The sequence below is a fragment of the Mastacembelus armatus genome, chromosome 8 (genome assembly GCF_900324485.2).
Source record: "Mastacembelus armatus chromosome 8, fMasArm1.2, whole genome shotgun sequence".
In the NCBI taxonomy this organism is placed as follows: Eukaryota; Metazoa; Chordata; class Actinopteri; order Synbranchiformes; family Mastacembelidae; genus Mastacembelus; species Mastacembelus armatus.
Window position 1 is genome coordinate 13,727,068 of NC_046640.1, and position 26,902 is coordinate 13,753,969.

Below are 26,902 nucleotides of genomic sequence, written 5' to 3' on the forward strand. Positions count from 1 at the left end.
CCAGCACAGTATGAGAGTAGGCAATTACAGATACTCAATAAAACTCCACTGGACACGTGTAACATAGAACAAAGCTGGTAAACGAGGAATAAATGGACAATGCACTGCAACCGGAGGATGATGAATGTGTCTGCTCAGCTCTGTTTGCTGGTATATTTATTTCTGACTGTAGGGTTGACTTTGGCTTCAGGGTCAAATACAGACATAGAGTTTACATTCCTGTTACCTGCTGGCAGGACAGAGTGTTTTTACCAAACCGCCGCAAGGAACGATAGCATGGAAGTAGAATACCAGGTAAATACAAAAACTGTCTGTCTGTGTCGTCTGTTCAGGACCAAGGTAACGCTCTGATTAGAGTTTAGGTTAAAGCTTTGACTTGCTTGATGTAAGTTTGTGAATCATGTCTAGCTGGAAAAAAGTGAACAGATGGACTTTGATCTTGCATGCAGAGAGATAAGCACTTCCACTACTGCTGGTGTGTGAGACAATTAAAATAAAGCTAGTAGGTAGAAACACTCAATTATACATCGGCTTACAACTATACAGCAAAAATAGTCTTAAAAGTACCTAACATGCATGAGGGACAAGCACAAACACATTTCACAATGTGTTAATGGCCTCAGTCATTTTATAACCTTGGCAAGTATACGATGTGTCATTGGCACATGGTGCTGCATGGACCTGGAGGTCTCACTCAGATCTGCTGTCTTGTCACAAATCTTCAATCAACTGTTCTTTTTGAGGCAACATTATTAAAATACTCCATCCAGTAAAAGCCCAAACATTATGTACACATTAATAGACTTTTTTTCTCTTTTTTTTTTTTTTTGATTGATCTCTCAGGTCTATCTTACTTTGTGTTTAACCTGAGGAATTAAAGAAAAAACCAAAACAAAGATGTGCTCTTGTTTAACTCGAGGAATTGCTGGGGAAGTTGTGGGAAGTGAAATAAAGAACTTACAGAGGCACGCTTGATTATTATCACCATGCTGTGTTACGTGAGCTAGGCTCTTACTCAGGGTTGTATCAGAGCTTTAATTTCAATTTCAGGCAGCCACAGGGCCACCTGTCTGGAATGATAATGGTAAGATGACAGTGGATATATGAGTGAATTGAGGGCAACGTGAATGTTCTGTATTACTGACCTCTATCACTGTGTTACTGTCTCTTATAGGTGATAGCTGGGTCAGGCCTGGATGTTGGCTTTGCTCTCATCTCACCCAGCGGATATCGGCTGGTCTCTGACTTCAGGAGATCTGACGGTATTCACATGTGGGTCATCTAAATGTTTTCTAACAACCACGACCTTTGGATGTGATGCTCAGTTCCTGTATTACTTTTTATTTGTAAAAAAAAAAAAACACACACACACACATACACACAATTAACCAGAAAGTGGAAGCAAGCATTCAGGCAGCAAGAGTTCATCCAAAATACATGGAAACCTGTAACCCTGTTTGCATAATCTCACTTTCTAACTCTCCACACTGTACTGTATTCACCAGTCAGAAATGTGGACACACTTTCCTATCGAACTGAATAAGAAAGGGTATAGAGAAAGATCTTAATAGTGAGTAGTTTCAACCATAATCCATAATTTCATGCCGGATTTTATTCCCACAGGGTGGATCCCACAGAGGATGGAGATTACCGGTTATGCTTCGACAACAGCTTCAGTAAACTGTCAGAGAAGATGGTGTTCTTTGAGGTGATCATTAACAGTCAGAGCAGCACAGGCAGAAGCCGGGATGAGTGGGCCGAGGTGGCCACATCAGAGAGCATGGTGGATTACAAACTGGAGGACATCAGGGTGAGAGAGCAAAACAAAGAGCTGTTATATGTGCTGCAGCTAAGGTGCCTCTCCAAACAACATTTGAATGATCTGCTGTCATTGTCTCTCACACTCTGTTTCATCTCCTCCTATCTTTTTTTTTCCAGGTGAGGATGGAATCTGTATACCAGCACCTGGAGAGGAGCCGTCAGGTTCAGACTGTGCTGCGGGCCTATGAGGCGAGGGACCGCTACCTCCTAGAGGACAACTTGTGGCGGGTGTCCTTCTGGTCCTGCCTCAACCTGCTTGTAATGCTCACCGTCGCTGTCACACAGATTTACATCCTGCAGCACCTCTTTGACGGCGCCAAGCGGGTCTGCACATAGTCACAAATAAGCTGCTTCATTAATCTCCAGCCAAGAGAGTACAGAACCTGAATGAAGCTTAACACTAAATCCTCAACTCTCATGTGACTTGTGAGCTGAATTTAAAGGCACAGTCCAATTCATACAAACTGATTCTTCATGCACTGGGAACTTTTTTTTATTGCAGCCAAAACGTTTATGCTTTGAAGTTTGGATTTTTTGTTGAATTCTTTAATTCCAGCCGCATCAATACCTGCAAACCACATGTACTATAATATGCACACACACCATCTTGCGGTAGACATTGATACATATACACAACATACAAACAGAATACTTGTAGCACTGATATATGTTGATTGGAGAAATTCAAAAACCACAAATGTTCTTGCTGGAATGTTGTTTTATTTAATTTCAGTGGAAATTTTTACATAATTATTTATCTAATCAGTAGCCAAACCAAAATAATATTAGAAACCTCACTTCTGAACAGTTTATGGTAAAAAGTGACATCAAGCTATTAAAAAAAATCACAGATTTGTGAAAGCAGTGTCTTTGATCAGTTTCTCCATCAGGAGATTAACTAGGCAGAAAACAGTAAAGTCATTTAGCAAGTTATTTTTGACTAAAAAAAATCATCCATTGTCTTGCCATGATTTTGATGCATTGCAGTCATTTGTTTCAAGCAATTGCACTCTGTGGTTAAACATACATAATACATTAAACAAAACATACAGGATTTAAATTGCCATATTTTTACACATTTAGGATTTCCCAGGAATGGTTAACTTCCTGAGACATAATTAAAATTTGTTGTAAATTATATTCAGTAGTAATGCTCCACCACCTGAAAAGGCATTTTACAATTGCTGTCACAGAACAAAGAAATGCTACAAAAATAAATTCTAGTGTTGAACTGTCCTTATGACATGGCTCTATATCTAGTAATTTAGTCTTATAAATACCATAATAGAGCGATAACAGTTATTAGCATTCTTCTAGGAAACTGTTTGGCATTAAATAAGTGGAAATCAGCTACACTGGATTTATTAAAGTATTTCACACTATTGCAACCATCTGTGTAAAATCTTAGATATTCTTTGTACTGAGAACTATTTTACATAGACATCTATAGAACGGGTTCTCATAATAATAACTCACAAGATTTAGTTTTACTGACATTACCTGGTGACTTATATAAGCCTTTTTTATATGCTGAAAATAAGATGCAGTTCTTCTGTATTCTTGCCGTTGCCATGGATTGAAGTCATTTTATGTCCACTGCCAGCCGGTCAAGGTCACCACTGGTTTCGACGAGGAGCCGGACGCCTGTTCAGGAACAATCAACCAATATTAATCTCTTAACTTCAAGACATGCACTTTGACAGGTAATACTACAGGACCCAATCATGGGAACAGATGTGGCATTTGCAATGAGACATTGTCTCTATGTAAGAAGGTGTAGAGAGAGATCATCCTCCACTATCAATGGAGGATATGATTAGACACATAGATCTGGACTTCTTAATGTTGCAGCCCCAAAAAGAGTGATGTAAATAATATATATGCTAACAAACTACTGCTGCTATTTTGTACTGTGGGAGCACATTTCATACTGCATTCAGCACACAAATGTTTTAATGTTAGGTAAAATAGGGTAAACTCAAAATGCAGTGTCTATAAAAATATTCAACAAGTATTTCCAGTTTTTGTTTTATTGCCATTCAACGCTGATTTTTTTTTTTTGCTGTCAATTGTTACATTTTCTGTTCAATCAAACCTGAATCTTCTTTTATTCAATGCTGTAAGAGAATAAAAACATTTCTATGATTTCACCTGTTAAAGGCATTGAAAGCTTTAATTGGTACATATACTTAACAAATAGCCAGTGTTGCTAGAAAAAGGGATTCATTTTTTTGTTCATCCCTTCACATTTGGTGAAAATACATGTGTAGTGAACATTGATCAATGCCTCTCTAAAGCAGGCAGCCTGCCAGTACAAGGTTGCCATAGGAACATGTGCTGGTTTATTAGAGCTGCTGTATTGGTTTAGACGTGGAGATGGAGGCAAGTGCGGACAGAAAAACGAGGTCGGGGCCCTACATTACCTGAGAAAGAGAGAAGAGAGAGTGGATCACACAGGACACAAGAAGACACCAACCACCAGAGCCAGTCCCTTTATTGTACACAACACCTTTTTATTTGCTCTCCTTTCTAAATAAGTTCATGTTTTTTTTTCTCCAAATCAATTAATTGCTACAGAGGCACTTGACAAGGGTTTGCAAAACAAAAAGAGACACTTGCAGGTTGGTTTCCAGCCCCTTCCACCACATCCAGACGGGGAGGAAAAGAGGAAAGAGGTATGGTACATCCATTAGGGACAAGGGCAGTACTGCCACAACCTAAATTATTACAGGACATTTACAGTCTAGTCTTCTCAAGGGCAGGCTCAAGTGACAGGCACAAGTGAATTTCAAAACGTTTTATCACATGAAGGACTAAATGTTGTGGACCATGAGTTAGTGGAAGATCTAATTTAAAAGGCCTTCAATTAAATATACAGCTGCTTTATTAAACATTTTACTCCCTTCTAGCACTGTCACTGAAAGCCAGACCTTTAGAGAAATGTGGAGAGGAAAGCACATTCTGTCTCAAGAGTCTGTGATTTAAGAATTCAAAAAATCCCCAGGATCTTTGTCTTGTCAAGTTGTCTAATTATATTTCTATCCTCTGTTGTGAGATCAGAGAAAAACCTTTAGAGCTTCTCTAGACAGGATGTGCCTTCATAGACAACTCCCACCACCTGCTCACCACCTCTACTGATAAAATCAAAAACAGAAAACATCCAAGAAACCCATTGTCACACCCTTCTTGACTGGTTTTCCCCTAAACACCTACAAATGCTCAAGAAAAACTAGTTGAAAATGGATAGAGGGCAATCAAAAGATACTTATTATGAGATAATCACAGCTGCATGCACTGTATGTTCAGCCAAAATATCCTCTCAACATATAGCACATTAGCACAGCTAATTCCTGCAGGAGAACCCCAAATAACAGTCCAGGAGAAGCTGGGGGGCCTGAGTACCACATAGTTATAGAGAGCTAATATAACTGCAACCAAATACATTCAAAGAAATGACAAATGTTCGAGCTATAAATAATGCATCAGAAGAAGACTCTCTTTTCCCCTACACCCAGAGCTGATGACATGACTGTTAGTGCCATGATCCCATGCAGTTACATTTTTATATGTCAGACTTTGATTATAATCAATTGTATGTTTTAGTCATCAACTTGTTATTAAATGAGATGCAACTGCTAACTCCCAGTCAGCTATATACAATATTTCTAATGCGTTGAGTCATAACTGATAGTAATAATAAATGTCCTTGGCAACTGGGGCCACAAAAAACGTGCCAGCTCCTCAATGTTCAACACCATCTTCATAGTCTAATTCATAAATCCCCCCAAACACCACCACTTCACTGAGGTTTATCTTCTCTGAGAGGAAACTTGACTGTGCTCTCTTCTATATGAATCAGCAAATCCTGGAATGAACAGTCAAACCAAAGGGTGAGAGGTTCAGCTGTGACTAAATGGGTTAAGATTCAAGGCTTTAACAGCTCAGAACTGGTGAAGAGAAAAATTCCCACAAAGTGCAGCCTTCATTCTGTCTCTCCCTCTCACACGTTTTTGTGCATAGTGTTCTGGTATCAGACTAAAACATCCCAATTATAAGTGGCTTGTCATAAGGCTAGATGGTTTGAAGTGCTTGGATAAAAATGGCCAACCTGGCTGACATCTTTTTATTGAAGAAGGATGATTCACAGTGGGGGTGTTGAAGCTACTCTCTCCATCTCATGTAACCCTGCCCTGCCTCTTTTTATGCTTTGTTTTTGCTGCAATTAGAATTTCACTTTTAAAGCTACATTTATGATGGTCATTAAAAAGGACAGTCACTCCAATAAAATAACAGTGAAAAATGCAACTGACACCACCAGGGAACCCCCCCCCCCCCAAAAAAAAAGTAACAGTAATAATAAGCTAATGTTTTTCCAGTATTAAATCAGTGAGAGTGAAAACCCAGTAAAACATTAATAGGTTAAGTTTGTATATTACACATAGATCTAGACTTGGGCATTTGTGCCGGTCTAAAAAGGTGGCAGGAGGGGAGAGGAAAGCCAGCCTGTAACAGTTAAGTTATTTAATGAGCTTCTGCCAGAGCCTTGTCAGAGGAAATGAACGAGTTATTAAAAGTAAAAAAAAGAAAAAGAAAAAAAAAAGCTATTTGACTGAATTCGCATCGTCTCCTATTGACAGAAGCTAATACATCCCACAGATTAGCTGGGTTTTACTTTGCATTAAACGATTTCCACAGCAGTCAAATGTAATATTCAAGTGGTTATGGGATGTCTTTTTTTAATGTGCACTGATAAAGATGGTATTAGCAGCTTTTTAACATTACTTGAATAGACATACTATTATGGCTGAACAATGCACATTATGCACCGCTATCAGTTAGCTCTTCCCCTTGAGCCCCTGCCCTATAGTGTGCAGATACACACACCCACACAAAAACACACACACTTAGGTGGGCTTGGCCACAGGTCTAGTCTAGCAGTGAGGGCTCAGCAGGGCGGATAATGGTGGGCCGGTGAGAAGGAGCACCAGGGGGTCTTCGGCTGCAATAAGGAGAGAAGATACAGAACAAGGAGTGAGACGTGCTCACAAAGAGACAGCAGAGAAACCAAGGAAACCCAACAGAGAGAAAGGAAAAGAATGTGAGGTCAGAGGGAAAGAGAGACAGAAAACAAAGAGTGAGAGGAAAATGGAGCAATGAAATTACATTAAATATAAAGATGGGATAACTTGGGATGTAAGAAGTGGCAAACAGTACCTGAGCCTACTGAAAAACGATGAGGTATTAGTGACAAAATATTACAAATACAGTGGAACAAAACTGCAGATTAAAGATATAAGACCATAAAGCGATCACAAAAACATCATACCTGGGTACACCAGGTGGGATGCGGGCTGGTCGGGAGGGGATGAGTGGGGGTGCACCGAAGGGATCCTGGTTGCTGTTGAAGGCATTCATTGGTTGGCCTGGGCGAGAGGGGATTGGTGGTGCACCAAAGGCAGGAGATGGGTTGAGTGGAACTCCAAAGGCAGGAGAAGGGTTTGCAGGTGGTCCTGGCGTTGGGCCCCGAACAGCAGGTGGACGGTTGGGGGGCGGGGCTGCTGCAGGAAGTGGCCTGTGCTGAGGGGTGGGGCTGAGACGAGGATATGAGTAAATGAAGCCAACACTGTGAAAATTAACTAACAGATCATATTAATTCTCCAGTGAAAGTTAACATTAGGCAATGTTTTCTGAGCCTTTTCTTAATGAGATTTAAGTGGTAAGAGTATTTTTAAAAAAAAAACAATAATATTTGCAGCTTTTGCAATTTGCAGCTTTTTTTCAAATTCAATAAAGCATAATACTACAATTTGTCTTTTTCTGGCTGTTTATAATCTTATTATCTTATATCTTATTATCTATTACAACCATGGTTTAAATATGCGCCAGCTAACCCTTAGCTCACCTGGTTTCTTGAATCCAGGTGTCATTTACAGGTGGTGGTACTGGGGTGGAGATGGTGTTGGCGCTTATGTCACCAATAATGTGCAGTGCCTCCTTCAGTGCATGATACATGCGCAGCATTTCATCCCTGCGCTGGGCTTGGTCTGCTGACTCCTCCATGAGACTATTCTGGTCACCAGATGAGTAGAGGTAGGCCAGCAGCTCTGAATGGATGAAATCCTTTGCCTAAATTAAAGTTTAGGTTATGAACACACAGATAGTGTTAATATACAGCAAGTAATACTGAGCATCTCTACATACAAAGCAAAAGCAGTCAAATGAAATGACCACAATGCTTATATATTAGAAAATGTGGCTGAAATAAGTGAAAGGCTATGGATAGGAAATTAAAGGAGTAATTAACCACAACGGCAAAAATTATTTATAGATAAGAACTTGATCCTTAAGCCAAATATTAAAAAACTATGACAAAACAGGTGCTCAGTTGTGGTTGTGTTGGATATATCTGTGCACACGTCACTCCAGAGCTGCTGTGTAGCAAGAAGAAGTCAAGTGAGCTCACTAGGATAATAAAACATAATAAACGGAAAGGGTGACAAGTTACTGTGAGTGTGCATCATAAATTCTGTTAATTGCTGTTTCAAGTTTATGACCATGCATTAACATGAAATACACAACCACCTATTCTACTAAATGAAAAAAGACTTACATCATTTTCAGTTCTGTTTCCAAACCTAGAGACAGTCTGTTAATGTGCTGTGTCTGCTGCTCAGGACTCACACTATTGATCATGAGGTGCATGATGGTCTTGGGCACAAGGTCTCTAATGGATTTGTTGATGATGCCGATGTACGAATCCACTAGATTGCGGATGGTTTCCACCTGTCGTTCCAACTGAGGGTCCATAGAGAATGTGTCGGCAGGGGCCGCCTCTTCATTTTCAGTCTGACACAAACAACAAAGATGAAGAATAAATGTATATCACAAACATATTTCCATATGGTAGTTTCTGACTGTAGAAGTAGCAATGATATAAACTGCACCAGAAGTAAGAAGTACTACCTACATACCTGGTCCTTCTCTGGATAAACCCCTGCCCTGAGAAAGGATGCTTTCCAGCTGTCCACATCCTCTTGAGATTCACAGGCCAGTTCTATTTGCCGAAGATCCTTGTACACGTTCCTGTACAGATAAACAACTACTAATGCTCACTTTGTGACGACATAACTTCTCTAGACAAACACAAGTGTTTGTGAACATGAAGGCTTACTCAGTACACAAGGCTGATACTCATTCACACAGGTCGAAAAACAGTCAACAGGATAACCCTGACCTTTGTTCAGTGTTGAAGATTGCAAAGGTGTGTTTTGTGGACATAAACCCTTTCTCCACATCTCTGATCTTCAGGTTATCCAGAGGCAGCATGTACTTCTTTTCCTTTTCCTAGCATGAGACAGAAAAGACACAGTACTTACAGCAGTCACACAATAAATTAAAAAGTTATATCAGCACAAAGTGAGCACATTTTATATTTTTATAATGCAGGCAGAAACCGAGACCAGCAGAGCTAACACTGCACTAATAAGCAGACAACGGAATGCATTTCCTTTGTGTGGATGACCACCAAGCTCGAGAGATGTAGAAATGTATCATGAGGGAGAGGAGGAGGAGAGGAAGAAAAGGAGGAGCATGAAGGAGTTCTGGGGGATGGGGTGCCAGCTTTCACTGTTGAGCAGAGACATCTGGAAGTATTTACATCTGCACTAACGCAAAAAGCGGCACAGGCCCAACAGTTACATCACCCATAGTTCCACACAATCCCCAACCCCCACCACAGAAACGCACACACACAGTAACATACTTAATTGCACGTGCAAAGACAAACAAATCTACATGAGCCAGAACAAACTGAACAAACATATCATGGGATCTGAGTGCGAGTATAAACATGCACTCATACAGATATGAAGACCTGAACTGCTGAATATTAAAAGATACAACAGTAATCATGTGGACAAGCGCCTACACACATGCTCACTTGTGTGCGCACACACACAATCAAAACTCCCCCTCCGGCCCCCGTAACCCAGTACGATTTCCTGCAAATTCCAAAGTCAGATCCCGGCTGGAACATTTCAGCCCGCCTGCCACGTCAGTTTGCCTCCGCCATCCTCCCGCTCTCATTCTTTTTGCTTTTTTGCAAAAGGCGACAGATAAAAAAACGCACCATTTCTAGTTGGTAACTGGACTGGAGGTCAGCTTTTTGGCAGTGGTGTGTATGGTAAGATATCTTTTAAGTTTGCTGGAAGAATGGATAAGACTGAGGCCTTTAGAAGAAGAAGAGGTAAGACAATCACAATGCTACTTATACGTTTTATGAACTTAAGATCATTGGAGGTAAATGTTCAGTTTGTTAAATTCAGTCTAAAAATCAACTGATCAGTGAATTCAGATTTTTTTTTAATTTTAGCTCATGTTCACTTTCTCAAAGCACTGACCTGTTGAAATCATTGAATGCAACCTATGAAAAGTTCTAAGACAACTAAAATGTAGAGCTGAATTTGCTGAATGTACACATACTGTAAATACTTAACCAAGATCCAGATTTATTTGCCAAATTGGAATGATGGTAGAAAAATTCGATTTTTCAAATTGAGCTTTACAAATATATATATGGTACAAACACATCAGCCATTTCCATGTATGTGGCTTTTGTCAAGTGTTTCACTGAGGTAATGTTTGCTCTTTGTGCCCTCTGTACCACTGTCCTAGGGTAGAAACCTGCAGCCACAATGACCTCAGGGTCCTTCCTCCCATCACAGTCCTCCTCACCCACCCCACCACCCCCCCGCCTGCCCAGTGTTCAGACTACCTGTTCATCAGGCTACAGCTGAACAGTAGTCTGCACATTGGTTAGGCTGGACTGGGACACACACACCTCCAGCCACTGAGGGTGATGACACCAAACCTCTACTTAGGATGGTTTAACCCAGCAATTAGTAAAACATACTTTGCATCTTTATGCATCTCTGTTGCTGGTGCAGTGATGCCATTTATCTTAGCTAGCCATATCTCTGTGTGTCAAATGAAATGTGACATTGGAACAAAAAATCCTCTCACCTCCTCATCTTTGTACCAGGACAAGGACTCCGCAGTGAGGACAAACCAGTACTCCTTGGAGCCTCCTTTCATGATGCTTATGTTGAGGGTTAACCAGCCTTTCCTGATCACCTGCGCAGCATAGATGTGGAGAGAAAGTGGAGGGGAGAGAGGGGTACCAGAAGGATGGACGAAAAGAGCTTTATCAATCAGGCTTATGCATTGGTGATATGAAGGCCCCATTGAGTGTTCCACTATTAATATTGGGATGACTGAAATTAATAAAATCTTGTCTGCTTACCTGATAGGTCACTGTGAATGTATTTTGTTTTGTTTGTTTTCTATCTTAGTGTTAAATGACACAGATTCATACAACAGAAACTTCAACATGGAGTGACCATAGGACAGTGATACATACACAGCAATGCACACTATGGACGATATGCTGGATTTATACAAATGCATTGAAAAATTTAGTTGAATATACTGAGGAGGAATGTAGTCTTTGTTCTCTTTTACTCAACAGAAAAGAAATCATTAAAACAAAACAAACAGGACCAGATGGTGTCGAGACCATGCTAGTCCTGACACAGAGTGAAAAACCAAGGATCATCGGTGGTATGTTAGTGTCAGCAGGTCAGTAAAAGCTAGTCTATATACTGGTTTAACAAAGCACAGGAGTTAGTGGGATTAACTCAACCAAATTTCTAGTTAAGTAAGATTGAAGAAATTATTGAAAAAGACAGATTAAAGATAGGAATTGCAAAGCTACTAATTACAGATTGTAATAAGTGACTGGAATTTCTAAAGGGGCAGAAACCTAAACAGCAAAGTGAAATTTTGAAGTGGAGAGACAAAGAGGGAGGAAATACATCAGACTGAGGGGCCGAATTGAGTGAATCACTAAAATATGCTATGGATTTCACCAAGAGTCCTCAAAGCCTACTGTCTCACTATTTGCTCACACTGACTCCTTCATTGTACTTGAAATGCAAAGAAACTAACGGTGAAAAGTGTCTCTCAAGCTGAGCAAGGCTAAGTAGTAGTATCCTGCTCTAGACATCTCTCCTAAACTCCCTCTCTGTGAAGCACAGGATTGGAATGAGTTATGCAGAAAAAAAAGCTTCATTAGTTCAAAAGTGCCAACATAAACATGGGAGGAGGAGGCAAGACCATAGGTGGTAAACTAGTAGTTTGCCTTGGTGAGGAAATAACTTAAATTTCTCAGAAACAGGGAAAAGCTTGAAATCCCCTATATTCAAGTCAGTTGGAAATATAAAGTCAAGAAAAAGAAAACCTCAGTGACATCTAACATGAGATGCTTTTGTTTCTATACTAGAAAATAAAATTAGCCATCAAATGTTTAATCTATTTCTGTAAATGTATGTGATAATACGGTTTATTAAAGACTTTTGGTTATATGTGAGATAGAGGATTCACAGCAAGAAAAAAAAAAAAGAGTGAAACATTGTAATCTCGTCTTTTTAGTAAGTTATGAACATAAAGAAATGCTGATAAAGAATGATCACTGAAGCACGTCTCAAACTTAAGAGACCAGTGTCTTTTTTTAGAAGAGAAATCTGATGTGAATGTAATTTGATCTAGAAGGTATTTAAACATGCAAATCATGTTAAAAAAAAAAAAAAAAAAAAAGAATCAAAGTTTCGTATTTTGCATCTTGTTGATTTAATTGCTCCCCACTCCCTCCCTGTTTGTCCCAAGTGACATTTAGGCTGATTCCCACAAGGCAAACATTTTAATCACCGTGCATGAGGCAGCAGCAGAGGTATAAACTTTCAGACATGAGAACTGATGCTGTCTATGGTCAGTGACGGATGAGTTCTCTGTGGTCCTTAATAGAAAACACAAAGCATTGCCCAGTGCCACAAAAATCTTTCGGGGGGTAAAAGTATTGTTTAAAATTTGTTTAAAATATTTTGTGAGGGAAAAAAAGAAAAATGTTAGTAGCAACCCAGATGTGTATAATTAAAGACAATTACTGTCTTCTTAAAATGAAAACCATAAATTACATATGAGCAATTGTGCTGGCTATTACTGCAAAAACAGTTCCAAATTACTGGAAACTGTGCTGACGCTCGAATTGGATTTGATATCAATTTGATCGGTTTGGAGACTCTACCTCCTCCTCGTAGACCTCTCCCAGTCCGCCAAGCTGCAGAGGGGTAGAACAACTTATTACAGTGAGAGGTATCAACTCCTGTATATGCAGGAGTCAAGTATTATCCTGTTATCTCACAGCAGTCTCCATTGTCCACCCTATCCATATCTGACCTGGGCGTGATGGCTTCAGTTCCTCTGTATGGTCTACCCCTGCTGCCCCCTAGCAGGGTGTGGTTACAATCTGTGGGGTACTTACCAGAATTTCACCCTGCAGTAATAGGAATAGGAAATTAAAGCAAAGGGGGTAATATAAAATCATAGCCAAAACAAATGAGAAAGCAAGCAAGCAAAGATGAGGGACAGATGGGAGGAGAGGAAAAAAGGGTGACAGGTGGAGGGATTGGAAGGAGAGTACAGAAATTAAGATGTAAGGGAGAATAGAGAAAAAAAAGTTCAAAAAACGGTTGAAAAACAAAGATGAAATGACAGAAATAACAGGTTTGAAGGGGGCAAAAACAAGAGGATACAGGTAATAAATCAGATAACAGAGAAAAATAGAAAGGTAGAAGAGGGAGAGAGAAAGGGACAGAAAGAGAGAGACAGAGACAGAGCAAGAGAGTTACATGCAATTAGAATTACTTCATGTATACCACAATTTGGTTATGTCACATATATTGCTCAGGTGGTAGGTACGAGATCCATGCACATTCTAAATTTCAATACAAAAGATGCTGGTGAGTTAATAGGAAGGCAACAGAACAACCAACATAATTCACAGATGAACTGTTGCTTTGCTGTTGACATGCCTGAGTCACATGCAAACTGTAATTAATAAAAGCTGTGGAAATAAATGATTGTTTCAGAAACGCAGGGGAGCAGGTTTAAACTAAGTTCACTAAAGCAACTCTCCCCTCACTGGAACTGCAGTCTTTAAATATGATTAGCAAAAATATAATCATCTTTCAGGATTTTGCAAACACACTTGATGTTCAACAAACCTAGCTAAATTAAACAGAAAAGGAGCTTTACACCAGCTTTACAAGACAAACACCAGCCAGTTCACTATGAGTATTAGAAAAGACTGGGACTAGGTACTTAGTAGTTAAAATAATGCACAGGGGAGGAAATGTGAACATTACATACATAAAGGTAGATTAATGGCTAAATTATTGCTGGAGTCAGGTATATGCACATTGTTGATTAATAGGCTGGTAATGGGAGGCATCAGTTAAGGTTGACTAAATCTGGCACTGGTGAAAAGTATGAAGGTGAGTTACAAGACATACCTGGTTGGGCATGGCTCGCTTCTTGTTTGCAGCTGTGTTCCTCTGCTGGGCACTGTCATTATACAAAGATGGACAGAAAAGACAATAATTATCAGTGACAGATGTCAAACACGGCCAGTTTAAAATGCGCACACTAAATATTCATGAGGCGCCTCTGTTTCAGTAACACTGTATTTATTTTAGATATTATGGTTCATATGTTTTACAGCCTTTAATCTTTTAAATAACTCAACAGCCTGGTTTTAGAGAAATGCAAACTGAGGGTTTTGAATGTTATTATTGTTACCATTATACTACAACACACATACATGAAGGTCCAAGTGGGTTGTAGAGGAATTTGGACAACATTGAGGGTCAAACTATCTCTCACACGCATACCGTACACACAACCCTACATCTTCTGTCAGCCCACCTGTTGTTGCTGTACCCTGGGTGGCTACCATCATCCAGCCTTCTGTAGTCAAGACTGAAAGTGATGTCATGAGAACCGTTAAACAGCCCTGTCTTACCTTATACATTACAGCAATCCACTTGCCATGCAGAGGCTAGGCATAAATCCTTGCACACAAACACACACAAGGACTTGCTTTGTTACACAGTCGAGGGCAATACCACACAGAGGATGAAAGCTGCACTCATCTACATGCTACTGTAACTGCTACACTAGAGACTAAACTGCTTAGAGATACTAGGCCACAAAATACCAGAGTACTGCGCAAATACGTTTCAAGTGAACAGCAGCTACATGTGAATACAATGTAATATTAACACTTAATTTTCTTCAAATAGCCCGCAGCAGTTTATCTGTCACAGAATAAAGCATGCTTGATTGACTAAGTTTTTGGGGGGGTTATGTTGCATGCATGCAGGGGGAAAGGTGGGCAACTAATGCCACCTTGATCTTTTTGGCACCCACGTCCCCCCACAGGGAGACACATGCTCTGATGTAGCTGTATCACTAATTGGCATGCTACACCACACTGATGAACCACACCTTACAACATGTGGGGTATTATAAGCAACACTATAATCCCGTAACAGTGTTCATGATTCTGAAAAGTTTCTAAAATGTCAGCTATGTTTAACGTGTTACAGGATAACTAGTTGCTTTCTTTGTAAATCTACAAAATCACGAGCACACTTTAGAAAGGCAACATGTAGTTAATTGGGATCACAATGGCTGTGCTGAAACTGGGGCTAGAAGGGGGTGGGGGTGTGGTGCTACATACTTAGCAAAGCCTATAAAGTCTTCATGGTTGGTGTTGATGTAGGACAGCTCAATGTCAATCAGCAGAAGAACCTTAATAAGAGGCAGAATCAGGTTAGACTACTTATAGAATGCACAAAAGTCTCAATTATAAAAAGATTTCTACAACAACAACCTTTAGAGAGGCTGTACCTAGAGCTAAATGTAGTAACAGTACATTTACAAATATGGTTGAGCTGAGAATATGATTTCACTGGAGTTAATTTCCCCGTTTTGTTTTTTTTGTTTAAAGCACTTTGGTCAATTTGTGTTGTTTTAAACTGTATGTTCCTGCATATGAATACATGAACATTAAGGGCTGACCTTAGTTGCCATCAACTGACCTGGTCCTTGGTCTTCCCTTCTCTTTCTCTAACGTGAGTAGTGACAATCCTCTCTGTCTCCTCCCTCAGTCTGGGATAAGAATTGAGCTGAAAGGCAGCACAAAATCACAAATGCAACATTCCATTTAGACACATACACACACATACACTTACATTTGAGCTTGAACTTAGTAAGACTTACCAATAAGTATCAAAGAGAAACAGGTGTGAGAAGTGAGAATAAGTAGAGAACAAAGAAAAGGGAAGAGATAGTCAAGTGACATTTCAGTGTCACAAATATCCAACCACAATCCAACATACATACGCAAACAGACTTTAAATGCAGTGACTGTTTTACAAAGTGGTAAAGCATTTACTATCAGCCAGGGATGACTTCACAAAAAAAAAAAAAAAAAAAAAAAATCTATATAACAATGCCTTAAATTTGTGATTGTCTTAGTCATGCATGTCTTAGAATAACAATTACAGTGGCCAATATCAATACATTCAAAACTGTCATCTCTAGTTGATGGTAGAGTTTTGATATTACTTAATGTTAGTGAAGACTGGATGTGAAAGGAAAAGTGACAGAATAGAATGAGACAGAGTTAAACCTGAGAGTAAAGGAGGATGATATCTCGGTTACTGAGTTTATCATTTTATGGTGTGCAAGGTTTTCTTCTGTCCACAAGATGGCAGTGGAGGACTGTTGCTATGGAAACATTTCATGCAAGCTGCCACTGCGCCCACTGAGGACATGGGCTATTTGTATCATCACACCCCCACACATCACTGTCTTTCCATCCGGTTCAGCAGATAGCAGAAAGCCAGTCTGCCTGTGAGTGAGCAAGGGACCATAGTCAGATTGCTTTGCCCAGGTGACATCAGGCAGGGTCTTAGGCTGTGAGAGAGGGAGGAAGCAATGTGGAAGTGGGAAAAAAATGCTTTAATGAGCTGATGCTAAGATCATAAAGTACTAGGAGGCTTGATGATGGAAATTTTAAGTTTTACTGAAAATTGACGTCATTTTAAGTTAAAATTTACTTAATTTTTACTTAAAATGGTCATAAATTTACTTAAAATTTCAGGTGGGATTTGTCATTGCTTACTTGGAATTGTATGGAGACTTCCACAAGTGGGTGGGGATGGGACAAACAATCTGTGGGTATGAATGTCGTAGTAATAAGAGGGGGGTAGGGCTGACTTGATTGGGATGACCATTTTACAGAGAAAACAGAGATAGACATTTTGAGTGAAATGGAATTCCTTCTCTTCTCATGGCATCAGCCCAGAAGGTGTGTCCTTGGTTACCTTAACGGCACACTTCATGACGAGTGCGGTGAGCTCGGACACCACAAGGTCCACACATTTGAGGCTGGGCTCTTTGAGTTTGAGGATCTGCTTTTTTACTATCGCCTCGAAAGCCAGGTCAGGGGTGAAGAGCCCCGTTCTGAAACGTCACGGGGTCAGATTGTATTGGGTTTTGGTGGTGGAGAGGGGCATAGGCAAGATTTTAAAGAGAAAAAGAGGAGAGACAGGAAGAAGAAAGAGAATAAAGACAGGAAAAAAAAATCTCTACTCAGTTAGTCTTTTCTATTTGTTGACAACAATCAAGCAGTGAAGGACAAGCCACAAGTTTTTCACATCCTCATCCACACCTAGCCAGTTCCTCTCAAGCTGGGTCTATATGTTAAATACTGAAATCACGTCCAACACATGGCTAAATTACAGACCACCCCACATTTTGCTGGCTATGTGAGCTGAGCTGTGAGACCTGCAGCTTGTCCAGGAGAGACCAGAGATGCTCAGACAGTCCCTGAAACATCTCATATCCATGACGACACGTCACCCGTAACAAAACTCCACAACACGACAGCACTGCCTGCACACAGGGCACACTGGGATGGGCTTAGCTGAGGAACAACTGCACAGAACCTTTCTTTGACTACAAGAACTGACTGATGATTGGAGACATTTCCACATGGAAAGCTGTCAGCTAATATTCTGTGTCAGCATAACCTCTGCCACCCCATGGTTGTCCCTGCCCTATGCCTCGGCTGGGTCGGGAGATGCTAGACACCTGCAATACCTTGTTGGTGCACTGCCTGACTGTGTTGATGAGCTCCTGAATGACCAGATCGATACATTTGAGACAGGGTGTTTTCAGCTTAATGATCTGCTTTTTCACGATGGCCTCAAACGCCAGGTCTGGAGTGAACAGCCCCGTTCTGAGGATGAACAAAGAAACAGAGGCACAACGACAGACAGATGGGACAGTTAACGTGTAGACCAAAGAACAGATGAATAGCCAGATGATTGGGACCAAAAAAAAAAAACAAGTTACTGAAGCAATATGAGGTTACAGACAGAGTGAAAGAAACCAAAAAAATAACACACTGATAGCAACAATGTGAGAAGGAAAGATGAAGTACCAAAGAAAGCGAGGTGTAAATGTAAACACACAACTATAAATGATATCTGAAAGACAGGAGAGTATCATCAAGGAACACATAACAAAAATGTAGTGGACAAAGATTCAGATAATACAAAGTCATAATAACTGTATGCTTCAGCAGACAGAAACAGAAAAGGAGTGGGTGGCATTGCATGAGGAGATAAGGGAATTGGAAGAGCAGAGATGGAAAGTAGGACAGAGGAAAATACATTTCACATACAGCAGATATCACTTTCTGAATAGACCACTTTGAAATGGTACTTGTAGTCTTTGATGGGAAGGCTTGATTACAAAAACTTGGAACTGCAGTGGAATAAAAGCTTTGATGAATGGAGAAAGGCGAAGTATGTGGTTACGAGAGTATTTCATGTAAAACAGCATACAGATTCCTATTGAGCTCAGTCGGTGGCTACTTTGCAAGTCTGGAAAGTTTTATGTCTCCGCTCCACTTGCCTGACACCATGGACATTCTTGATTGCATGACTGATTTCTCGCCTTAGCTCCTTCTCATCAAACACAATCTGGGGGACACAGAAGTAGAGACACAAACTTACAACAGATCACTTCAGCAATACCTACAGCTGAATCTTTATGAAAACTCCTACAGCCAAATACAACATCAGTAATACTGAACTCTCCATGGCAAACTAACCTTGACCAGTTCAAAGGGGAAGCGTTCATGGAAAAGGCGGTTGATCTTGGCACCACCTGAAAGCTCGTTGGTGTCTACCTGGTCACCAGAGCCCTCAATGCACTTCTCAAAATCCACACCAAACTGCTGCACCATCCTGTTAAGGGACAAGTACAAAAGAAAAGTAGCCCAAATTAATAATTCCATAGCACCACCAATCGCACAGCTCCACTGGACCGATTCCTGTTCATCAGTGCAATTTTATCTGTTCAATGATGCTATAGCCTAATGTCGACAGTAAAATAATACTTAAGGGTAGTGTTACAGTAACTTATTTTATCCTAAGGACCCTTTACTCCAAAACAGAAGCCTGTGTGATGCTTCAGCTCAGCTACAAAAATTTGCTTTACCTTTTTTATTAAGTTAGTACTCACCAAACTGTGACATCAGTGACAATATTACAACTTCTAGATTAAAATATGAGTATAAAAAAGCCTATTATACAAGTCAGAAATAGCATGCATTTTGACAGCATTATTCTACACTGTTACAACTGCAAGCTCTTGCAAATCTTTCTCAGATACAATATGGCTGTTACTTCACCCCACACTATTAATACTACATGTATGCTGCATTGTTGTTATGAGTGACTTTGAGATGCACTCACTGCAACAAGGCTTTGGTCTTGCGTGCTGGGTCATCTGGACGAAAGTTCTTATATTCTTCCACCTCCTTCTCCAGGGAGAGAAGCTGACTCTGCAGCTTACTACGCAGACCAGGCAGAGTGTCTCTGATGTGGTTGGTCAATTGCTACAGACAGACAGAGGCAGAACTACTAATTCAGAAAATGAATTCCATTGGAATGAGATAAATTATATTTCACAACTTACACCCAAACAAGGGGTTTAAGGGGTCTAAAAAGGTGAGAGCAGACCTGGTTGAGTGTCTTTTGTAGATGTGGTGTGCCCATACGTTCCGCAATATGTCTGTAGGCAGGATGGGACAGGAAGAACTTCCTCTCTGCAGCCAGAGCGGCACGAATGTCCTTCTTCCCATCAATATCTTTCTGGCTACGGTTCACCACACCAATATAGCCTGCACACAACAACACCAACAGTCATTCTAGAAAAAAAGCCAGAAAAAAAGCCTGAAAATGTGTTTTTGTGTGGGAGTGGATATCATCCTCACCTCTACGCAGTGGCAGCAATTTATTTTCAAGGATTTCCTTTGCATCTGTCCCTTCATCCATCAGGTCAAGTTTTGTTATAACACCAATGGTACGCAAACCTACACAAAATGCAATCAATCAAATTAACATGTAGTTACATCACTTCTACCATCTCTCACAACTTTGTTTCCTACTATATGCCTTACAGAATAATACAGAGAAAAAGAACTGAAATGCAGAATCATTATGCCAGTGTCTGAGGTTTTTCGAGCAGAAGTCTGTTTAACAACTAAAAAGTTTGACAGAGACAGAAATACGGACCAAACAGCAGTAACACTTGAGTAAGGGATAACACCCAAAGAGAGGAGTCCCCTGTGTGGATTCTATTCAAGTATCTCTGAAGTGCCTTATTCATGAGTAACAAGTGGATTGATGGGCATCAGAAGTAGCGCAGATGATTTACTGGAGGGCTGTGGTGAGCAGGGAGCTAAGCCACAAGGCAAAGCTTTCAATTCACTATTTGCTTTACATTCCAACCCTCTCCATATGGTGATGCGCTTTGGTTAGCCTACAAAACAATCAACAACAAATGAAAACAATCAGCTAAAATGAGTTTCCTCCTCTGCAGTGTGACTGGGACTCACCCTTAAGGATCAATTACACATGCCAATTCAAAAAGCTGGACCAGCAATGGCTGCTGTTCACTATGAATGAGACCTAGTTTTGCCTCATGGCACCTAAGATCTGAAAATAGCAATGCATTCTACTATACAATATTATTAAAAGCATCTGTCCCAACAGAGACATCATTGCGTTGCACTCAGTTACATGCACAGACTGCATGGCTCTCCCCACTCTTTCACAGACACATTTTCTTACTGTGAATTCTGCCTGTTACTTCGCCCCATTGTTTTATTTTTTTGTACGGCTTTGGTCACATTTCATCTTTGGTCTCTTTCCACTGGAGCTGTTCTTGGACTCAGGCTATCAGCTTTGCATTGGATAATTTTTTTACTTGCCATGAAATAAATGAGAGGTAAGGGATCTGACATTAAAACATCTTTAAAGAAAATTTTCCTCCATGTAAGAGTATAAAATAGTGTTACATTGTGTTCATATCCATGCTCTTTCACTTTGGGACTACTACAAAGCTACATGCTCACCCTGTGGGTCCACTTCCTTGGCAATCTTCAGAGCATCTGAGTTGGCCAGGTCTGTGTTAGCTGGTGTAACGGCCAAAATGAGACAACTTTCCTTGGTAATGAACTGCAGCAGCATGTCCCTGATCTGGTGCTCAATGTCTGGCGGCTGGTCTCCAACGGCAACTTTAGTCATTCCCGGTAAGTCGATGAGGGTCAGGTTTAGCACTAAGTCACAGGGAAAAAAAATCAAATGCAAATAAGATGTGTTTTTTTCATCTCCTACACATATCCTAACAAAATGTCAGTGATCCAGGTAATGTTTTTTTCCATATTTCTTTGTAGAAAAGGAGTTCATTTCCATTTGGCTTTTTCAATTTGACACATCATTAACTTGATACAACATCTGAATCAAAGATGTTTATGGATGTGAGACAAATGCTGGATATGTTTCACTAATAAAAAGTATTTTCAATGAAATGGCAACCTCTATGTGGGTAAAACACACAGCCTTTTGATTATGTTATTAGTCTTTTACATGGTAAGCTAAACAAAAATATAGTCTGATGTTTTTTTATGCAAGTGTCAAATTCATATTCCTCCCTTTTCATAAAAGCCTCTCTGACAATATAACAAGTCACTGGGTGTCATGGTGGGAGAGGAAGCTTTCATCTTCTGTACTTGAGCAGACAGACTTTGAATTTCATAAAAGAGAGTCTAATATGTATTAGACTTCATGAAAATGAATGACCTGTGGTGTTTTATTACTTACAAGTGTTACATTTACTGACATAATTCAACATAAAAATGTCAAAATTTGATGGTGAATTCTCTGTAACAGCTCCCACAATGAGATTAAGAGCTGTCTGTGACAGCCCCATGGACCCATTAGAACTTCAGAAAATGGACCTCTAGTTTTACAAGGTTTTACCAAAACCACACTGGTCCAAACCAGCATTGATGGATATCATACAAAGCTCTTTAGAAAACCTGAAAGGTAAACAACTGTAGCACATATGGTATTACAAAAACATGTGCATGATGCAGACAGCCTTTCCTTATTCTGGGAAAATAGATAAAATCTCTTGTAACAACATCATATGATCACAACACTAAATAATCTAATAAACTTCTTTTACTTAAATTTAGAAGAAAAAATAGTTACGAATAAACCAAAGATGAAGTTCTGGTTCTTGCTAATGCAACCAGAAATATTAAGGGAATAAATATGTTATAAACAATGAGCAAATACCTCTGATGGTTGAAGGATTTGTCTTGCCAAACAACATGTAAATTTTGTTTATATTAGTCAAAGAGCACGTATATATTTGTCTTAAGGCTTGTCTCCATTACCGTGTGGGGAGTAGACTCTCAGGTTAATTGGAATGGGAGATATGCCTTTGTTGGAGCCTGTTATCCTGTCGGTCTCTGCCTCAATTTCCGCCCGCACTTCATCAAAATCCACAAACTTCTTCCCTTTGACATGCAGGAATTCAGCATATTCTGCACAAACAAGGACAAGGTGATGTACAGGAACCGAGGGCACAATGAGAGATAATGACAAAAAGGAAGAGAGAATATAAAATTATAACAATGAAAATAGAGAATAACAGTGTGTGCGCTCAGCTTGATGTACTGCAACAGAGGCCATGTGCAGGGAAGTGATGACAGGAGACAGGGATGTGGCTTTGCACAGGACAAGCACACTCACCTGCTTTATTGTTGACCAGCTGCAAAATGAGAGGTCTGCGAGTAACAATGCCTGATCCACGTGGAAGAAAGTCCCTGAGTGAGAGAGATGAGAAAAAAAAGAAAAATAAACACCAGAATTGGGGAGAGTAAAGGGGATGAAAAGGGACATCAAAACAAAGTGGGACATGTTGGGTAAAATAAGGGTGGTTCAGGACAAAGACATACAAAGCAACAGAAAGAGGAAAAAAAGACAGACAATTTTCGATTATTCATAAAACTCAACGCCCATTTCCCTGCAGTGTGGCCTCTGGTAAATTGATGGGCACCAGGAAATTTCACACCTACAATTTGTATCACAACAAATCAAATGTGACAAAGTCATTTCTCTCATCATTAGAGCTTTACAGATCAATTCATGCACAGTCACTCTTGCTGTTATAAGAAAAAAAAACACACTAAAATAGAATTCACAGATGTTACAGCTACAATTTTACACTTCAGTTGACTTTTAATTCATGGTTTTGAACAAGACACTGTTTATATGCTGAAACAAACACACTGCAGTAATAATAATGTCATCTAAGGACAAATCCAAGCACTGCTTCACAGACAGTGAATAATGGAATAACTCTAAGACAGTGACAGCAACTATGGTGATCTGACTGGGATATGAATACATTTTTTGATTTACAGCTGAATAGCCATTAGCTTACACTCAATTTGACATAATATATCAACCAAAACCTAGGAGACTCAATATCAATAGGCCAACTATAAAACATGCCAATCCATGTCATCATCAGTCTTGATGAAACGATTTCTAATCCTGGGGAGAAAGTAACAATTGTACTGATCAAAATATTTGAAAAGTGCAATATAACTTCTGCTTTATGGTAGATTTAGGCTTAATGGTTCTAATGACTTTGTTATGTAGCTTTCTTTGATGGAGGAGCTTTCTTTTCTGAACTATAAATATGCTTAAGTTACAGCCGATTTAAAGGACTGGTGAGGACCATGGTTTCAACTGGCCACTTTTAGCTTTGGTGTGAACCAAGGCTGTGTCAAGACAGGAGATAACACTTTAACCACAATGAACTGGGGCCTGAAACTTGACACTGTTTTGTTATGTGCACATTTTAACTGCAAACCTGAATCATGCATCTCACTTGCACAAAGTAATGCATGTTATGAGACAACAGCAAATAAAAAGCAGAAAATGTTAATGGCGCAACAGTGAATTATTGAGACACAAATCTATAGGAAATAATGAGAACTTTTTCACACTGGGCTTGTCTGTTGCTTTTAAAGTGACATGGTACCTGAGGAATTTTAAACCATAAAACCAAAGTTGCTTAGTCAGCCCTCAGATGAGGCTCCTCCATCCAGTCTTCTGCATTATCCTTCAATTCTGGAGACCCCTCTACTGCTCTGGAAACATACTACATCTGGTGGTAATCATCAGTCCCAGTCCTGCAGCAATCCTAGCAGAGCTGAACATGTCACTAACCCACATTCTCCTTTCCCTCCCTACAGTCCTGAGGGGGCTATGATGGCAGCCTGCCTGCTGACTTCAGACTAGAAGCAATGTGTCAGCCATAGGACAGGGACTTCCATACTGCATTCTGCCCGTGATTCCTAAACTGGCTCTATGGTGAAACACCAGGGAACATTCTAGATGCTGCTTACATTAGCAAAAATCCACAGGTCTCTGGTTCAGCACTAGTGCTGTGTCAAACACATAATATAGAAGCATGCAGACATTTGTCCTCACAGCAGACAGCATAGAAAGTCCTGGATGAGCAAGTGAGTCAAAAATAAAGAACATCGCCCCTACAGACTGGGGACAAACTAAACAGACTGGACATGTTAAACGATGGCAAGATGTTGATCAGAGGTCACAGCAACAAAGACCTTTTCAAGAAAATGTTATTGTATTGATCTATCTCACGAGTAACTGCCAACTCTTGCTGGATTTTCAGCAGTCAAACACCACAGCACAGGCTCAACAGGTGGGCACAGCAATAAAAAAAAATAGTGCTAATAAAGTTTATATGAAAACATGCACAAAGACTCTGCTGAGATGTGATAACACAGAAACATTATTGAACCAGTCAGTCTTCATAGACAGAATTGGATAAGCAGCAGTGGTAAACTGAAAAGAAGCAAGAGGCCAGGAATCCATTATTGATGCGCTGTAAATGATAGACGAGGCTCAGCAGATTGTGTATCATTTCATACATTATGAATGGCTAAGCAAAGAGCATCAGTCTGTGAGCCTCCCTCCATCAAATATAAGACAAAGCAAAAGCAAGAAAGAGTTGGGCTTGGAGAGAATGAGAGCATCAAATTCCCACCCCCTGCCTGCTTGTCCCTACAGCCTTTGCCTATTACAAACAGGCAGAGCAGCTCTGAGAATCATAGCCCACAGCTGATCCTGATCTTGACTCTACACTGGACTCATTATCAAACATGAAAGCTGGTGTGAGAAACACTGAGGTCACAAAAAGCTCTCATATGAGGGTGTAGTACACAAAAAAAGTGTTTGAGGTTTCAAGGGACATGGGTCTATGGTGTAGCAATAAGCATATAATTATGGCTACCCACATTCCCACAGCACAGCCTGTCGCTGTGAGGATCAGGAGGCATCACTAGGCAGCAAGAACTTCCAAAATCCAACTGCTTAATGAAAAATCCCTTTTGCTCTCTGACACTCAGCTGTCTGTTCTTCTTTCTAACATGGATGTCTACATAAGCATCCATGTGGATAGACCATTCTGTTTTATTATTATTATTTATATATCCATGCTGCCATTCTGCAGCAAGGTGGCATGTTGTTAAAGCTTACTAGACACACTCAAGTAGCACGACTTTAAACTTAGGCCAACTGATCTAATATGTTAAAAACCTGGTTTTTCAGTAGTATACTTGTCACAGATCTGATAAGAACCTCCACCCAAGCCAGCTTGCACTGCCAGATATGATGTCTTTACTCTCCACTGGGACTATAACTATCTCAACATGGCCAAATATAGAGGCACTGACCTTATCAGGATCTGTAAACTTTGAGTTCATTATGATTCAACAACAATATCATCGTTAAACTTTTTAGGTGTCGATTTTTAATGTTCTTTTGACATCCATATTATTCATTTCAAGTGATGGTATCATTTAACAAGTCAAGAGCAGACCAAACTTGAGATTCTAATGCACCCTGTGGTGTTCATATTACAGTTAGTAGAAAAGAGAGAAAAGAGATGTCTTTTCCTTTAAGTTATCCGTCCTCGACCATTTTCCACAGTAGACATTTTAACTTGTCACAGAAGAAGCACTGGCACACATAATAACACTGATGATAATTCTAGCCAACTTAGCCATATCATGCGGAAAAGAAAAACCAAAGTTAATGAAGCCGTGCACACTTTTAGGGTCTTAGCACTGATACACATGAATAGAATTTAGACATGATTATTATTTTGAGTTACACAAGCATCTGTTATGAGGAAGCTGTTGGTCACAAATGGTCAGGCTTCCTTGTAACTATAATGTGCAGCAGAGTTTTGTGTGCAGTATACACTGTATTTTGTGTATGTTCAACTCCTCAGCCAATCGTAAATCTTGTAGTAGGTTGCATTTATGCAATCTTAAACAAGGCAATGATATACACACTCTAGCCAGAGTGATTTCATTAGCCCCTGTCTAGCAAGGTATGCAGGCCAGCCAGTTAATGTGTGCGCTGGTCTCCAGTAACAAACAAACAGAGGCCCAAATCACATCACAAGTATGGATCATGCAGAACAGCAAGCAGTATCAATTCTACCTTATCTCCCTGGACTGAAATTACAGAGCAAAAAAAAAAAAAAAAAGGTTTCACCCTACTTTTCCACTTTCTCTCCATCACAGCCAGGAAATGTGAAGCAGAAACTAAATGTGACGAGTTTGAGAATGAGATTAGCAATACCAAACATCCAGATTATGATGGCCGACGATTTGCCAGTAAAAAACACTGCAGCACTAAGTTAA

The 26,902-nt window shown here is 40.0% G+C and overlaps 2 protein-coding genes and 1 long non-coding RNA gene across 7 annotated transcripts in view; 2 read left to right on the top strand and 1 right to left on the bottom strand.

The window, feature by feature from the left end:
- On the top strand, positions 1–2,644 carry tmed1a (transmembrane p24 trafficking protein 1a). The gene is made up of 4 exons (XM_026325736.2): positions 1–294; positions 1,175–1,272; positions 1,624–1,810; positions 1,939–2,644. The coding sequence occupies exons 1-4, from the start codon at positions 100–102 to the stop codon at positions 2,155–2,157; spliced, it is 699 nt and encodes a 232-aa protein (XP_026181521.1). The 5' UTR covers positions 1–99; the 3' UTR covers positions 2,158–2,644.
- Positions 2,641–26,902, bottom strand: part of dnm2a (dynamin 2a) — a 26,942-nt gene continuing 2,680 nt past the window's right edge. Inside the window, exons 2-21 of one of the 5 annotated variants that reach the window (XM_026325733.2) lie at positions 22,902–22,975; positions 22,544–22,693; positions 21,215–21,418; positions 20,072–20,170; positions 19,818–19,978; positions 19,551–19,693; positions 18,905–19,040; positions 18,706–18,773; positions 17,887–18,025; positions 15,819–15,905; positions 15,458–15,528; positions 14,229–14,280; positions 13,199–13,210; positions 10,843–10,953; positions 9,056–9,165; positions 8,793–8,904; positions 8,503–8,667; positions 7,724–7,947; positions 7,148–7,411; positions 2,641–3,465 (exon numbers count right to left, since the gene is read on the bottom strand). In XM_026325733.2, the coding sequence (XP_026181518.1) occupies positions 3,435–3,465; positions 7,148–7,411; positions 7,724–7,947; positions 8,503–8,667; positions 8,793–8,904; positions 9,056–9,165; positions 10,843–10,953; positions 13,199–13,210; positions 14,229–14,280; positions 15,458–15,528; positions 15,819–15,905; positions 17,887–18,025; positions 18,706–18,773; positions 18,905–19,040; positions 19,551–19,693; positions 19,818–19,978; positions 20,072–20,170; positions 21,215–21,418; positions 22,544–22,693; positions 22,902–22,975 (2,413 nt within the window). In that variant the 3' untranslated portion in view covers positions 2,641–3,434. Of the gene's footprint in view, positions 3,466–4,299; positions 6,821–7,147; positions 7,412–7,723; positions 7,948–8,502; positions 8,668–8,792; positions 8,905–9,055; positions 9,166–10,842; positions 10,954–13,198; positions 13,211–14,228; positions 14,281–15,457; positions 15,529–15,818; positions 15,906–17,108; positions 17,248–17,886; positions 18,026–18,705; positions 18,774–18,904; positions 19,041–19,550; positions 19,694–19,817; positions 19,979–20,071; positions 20,171–21,214; positions 21,419–22,543; positions 22,694–22,901; positions 22,976–26,902 lie in introns of those variants that run through there. The other 4 variants (XM_026325734.1, XM_026325731.1, XM_026325735.1 and 1 more) reach the window with 4 other exon arrangements.
- On the top strand, positions 9,841–11,128 carry LOC117152682 (uncharacterized). The gene is made up of 2 exons (XR_004463139.1): positions 9,841–10,066; positions 10,495–11,128. It is a non-coding gene; the product is annotated as an uncharacterized LOC117152682 (long non-coding RNA).

Excerpts from the sequence above, each read along its gene's own strand:
- tmed1a (XM_026325736.2), top strand. The coding sequence starts at position 100 with ATGCACTGCAACCGGAGGATGATGAATGTGTCTGCTCAGCTCTGTTTG. Across the intron at positions 295-1,174 it reads GCATGGAAGTAGAATACCAG|GTGATAGCTGGGTCAGGCCT; the intron begins GTAAATACAAAA and ends TGTCTCTTATAG. Across the intron at positions 1,811-1,938 it reads ACAAACTGGAGGACATCAGG|GTGAGGATGGAATCTGTATA; the intron begins GTGAGAGAGCAA and ends TTTTTTTTCCAG.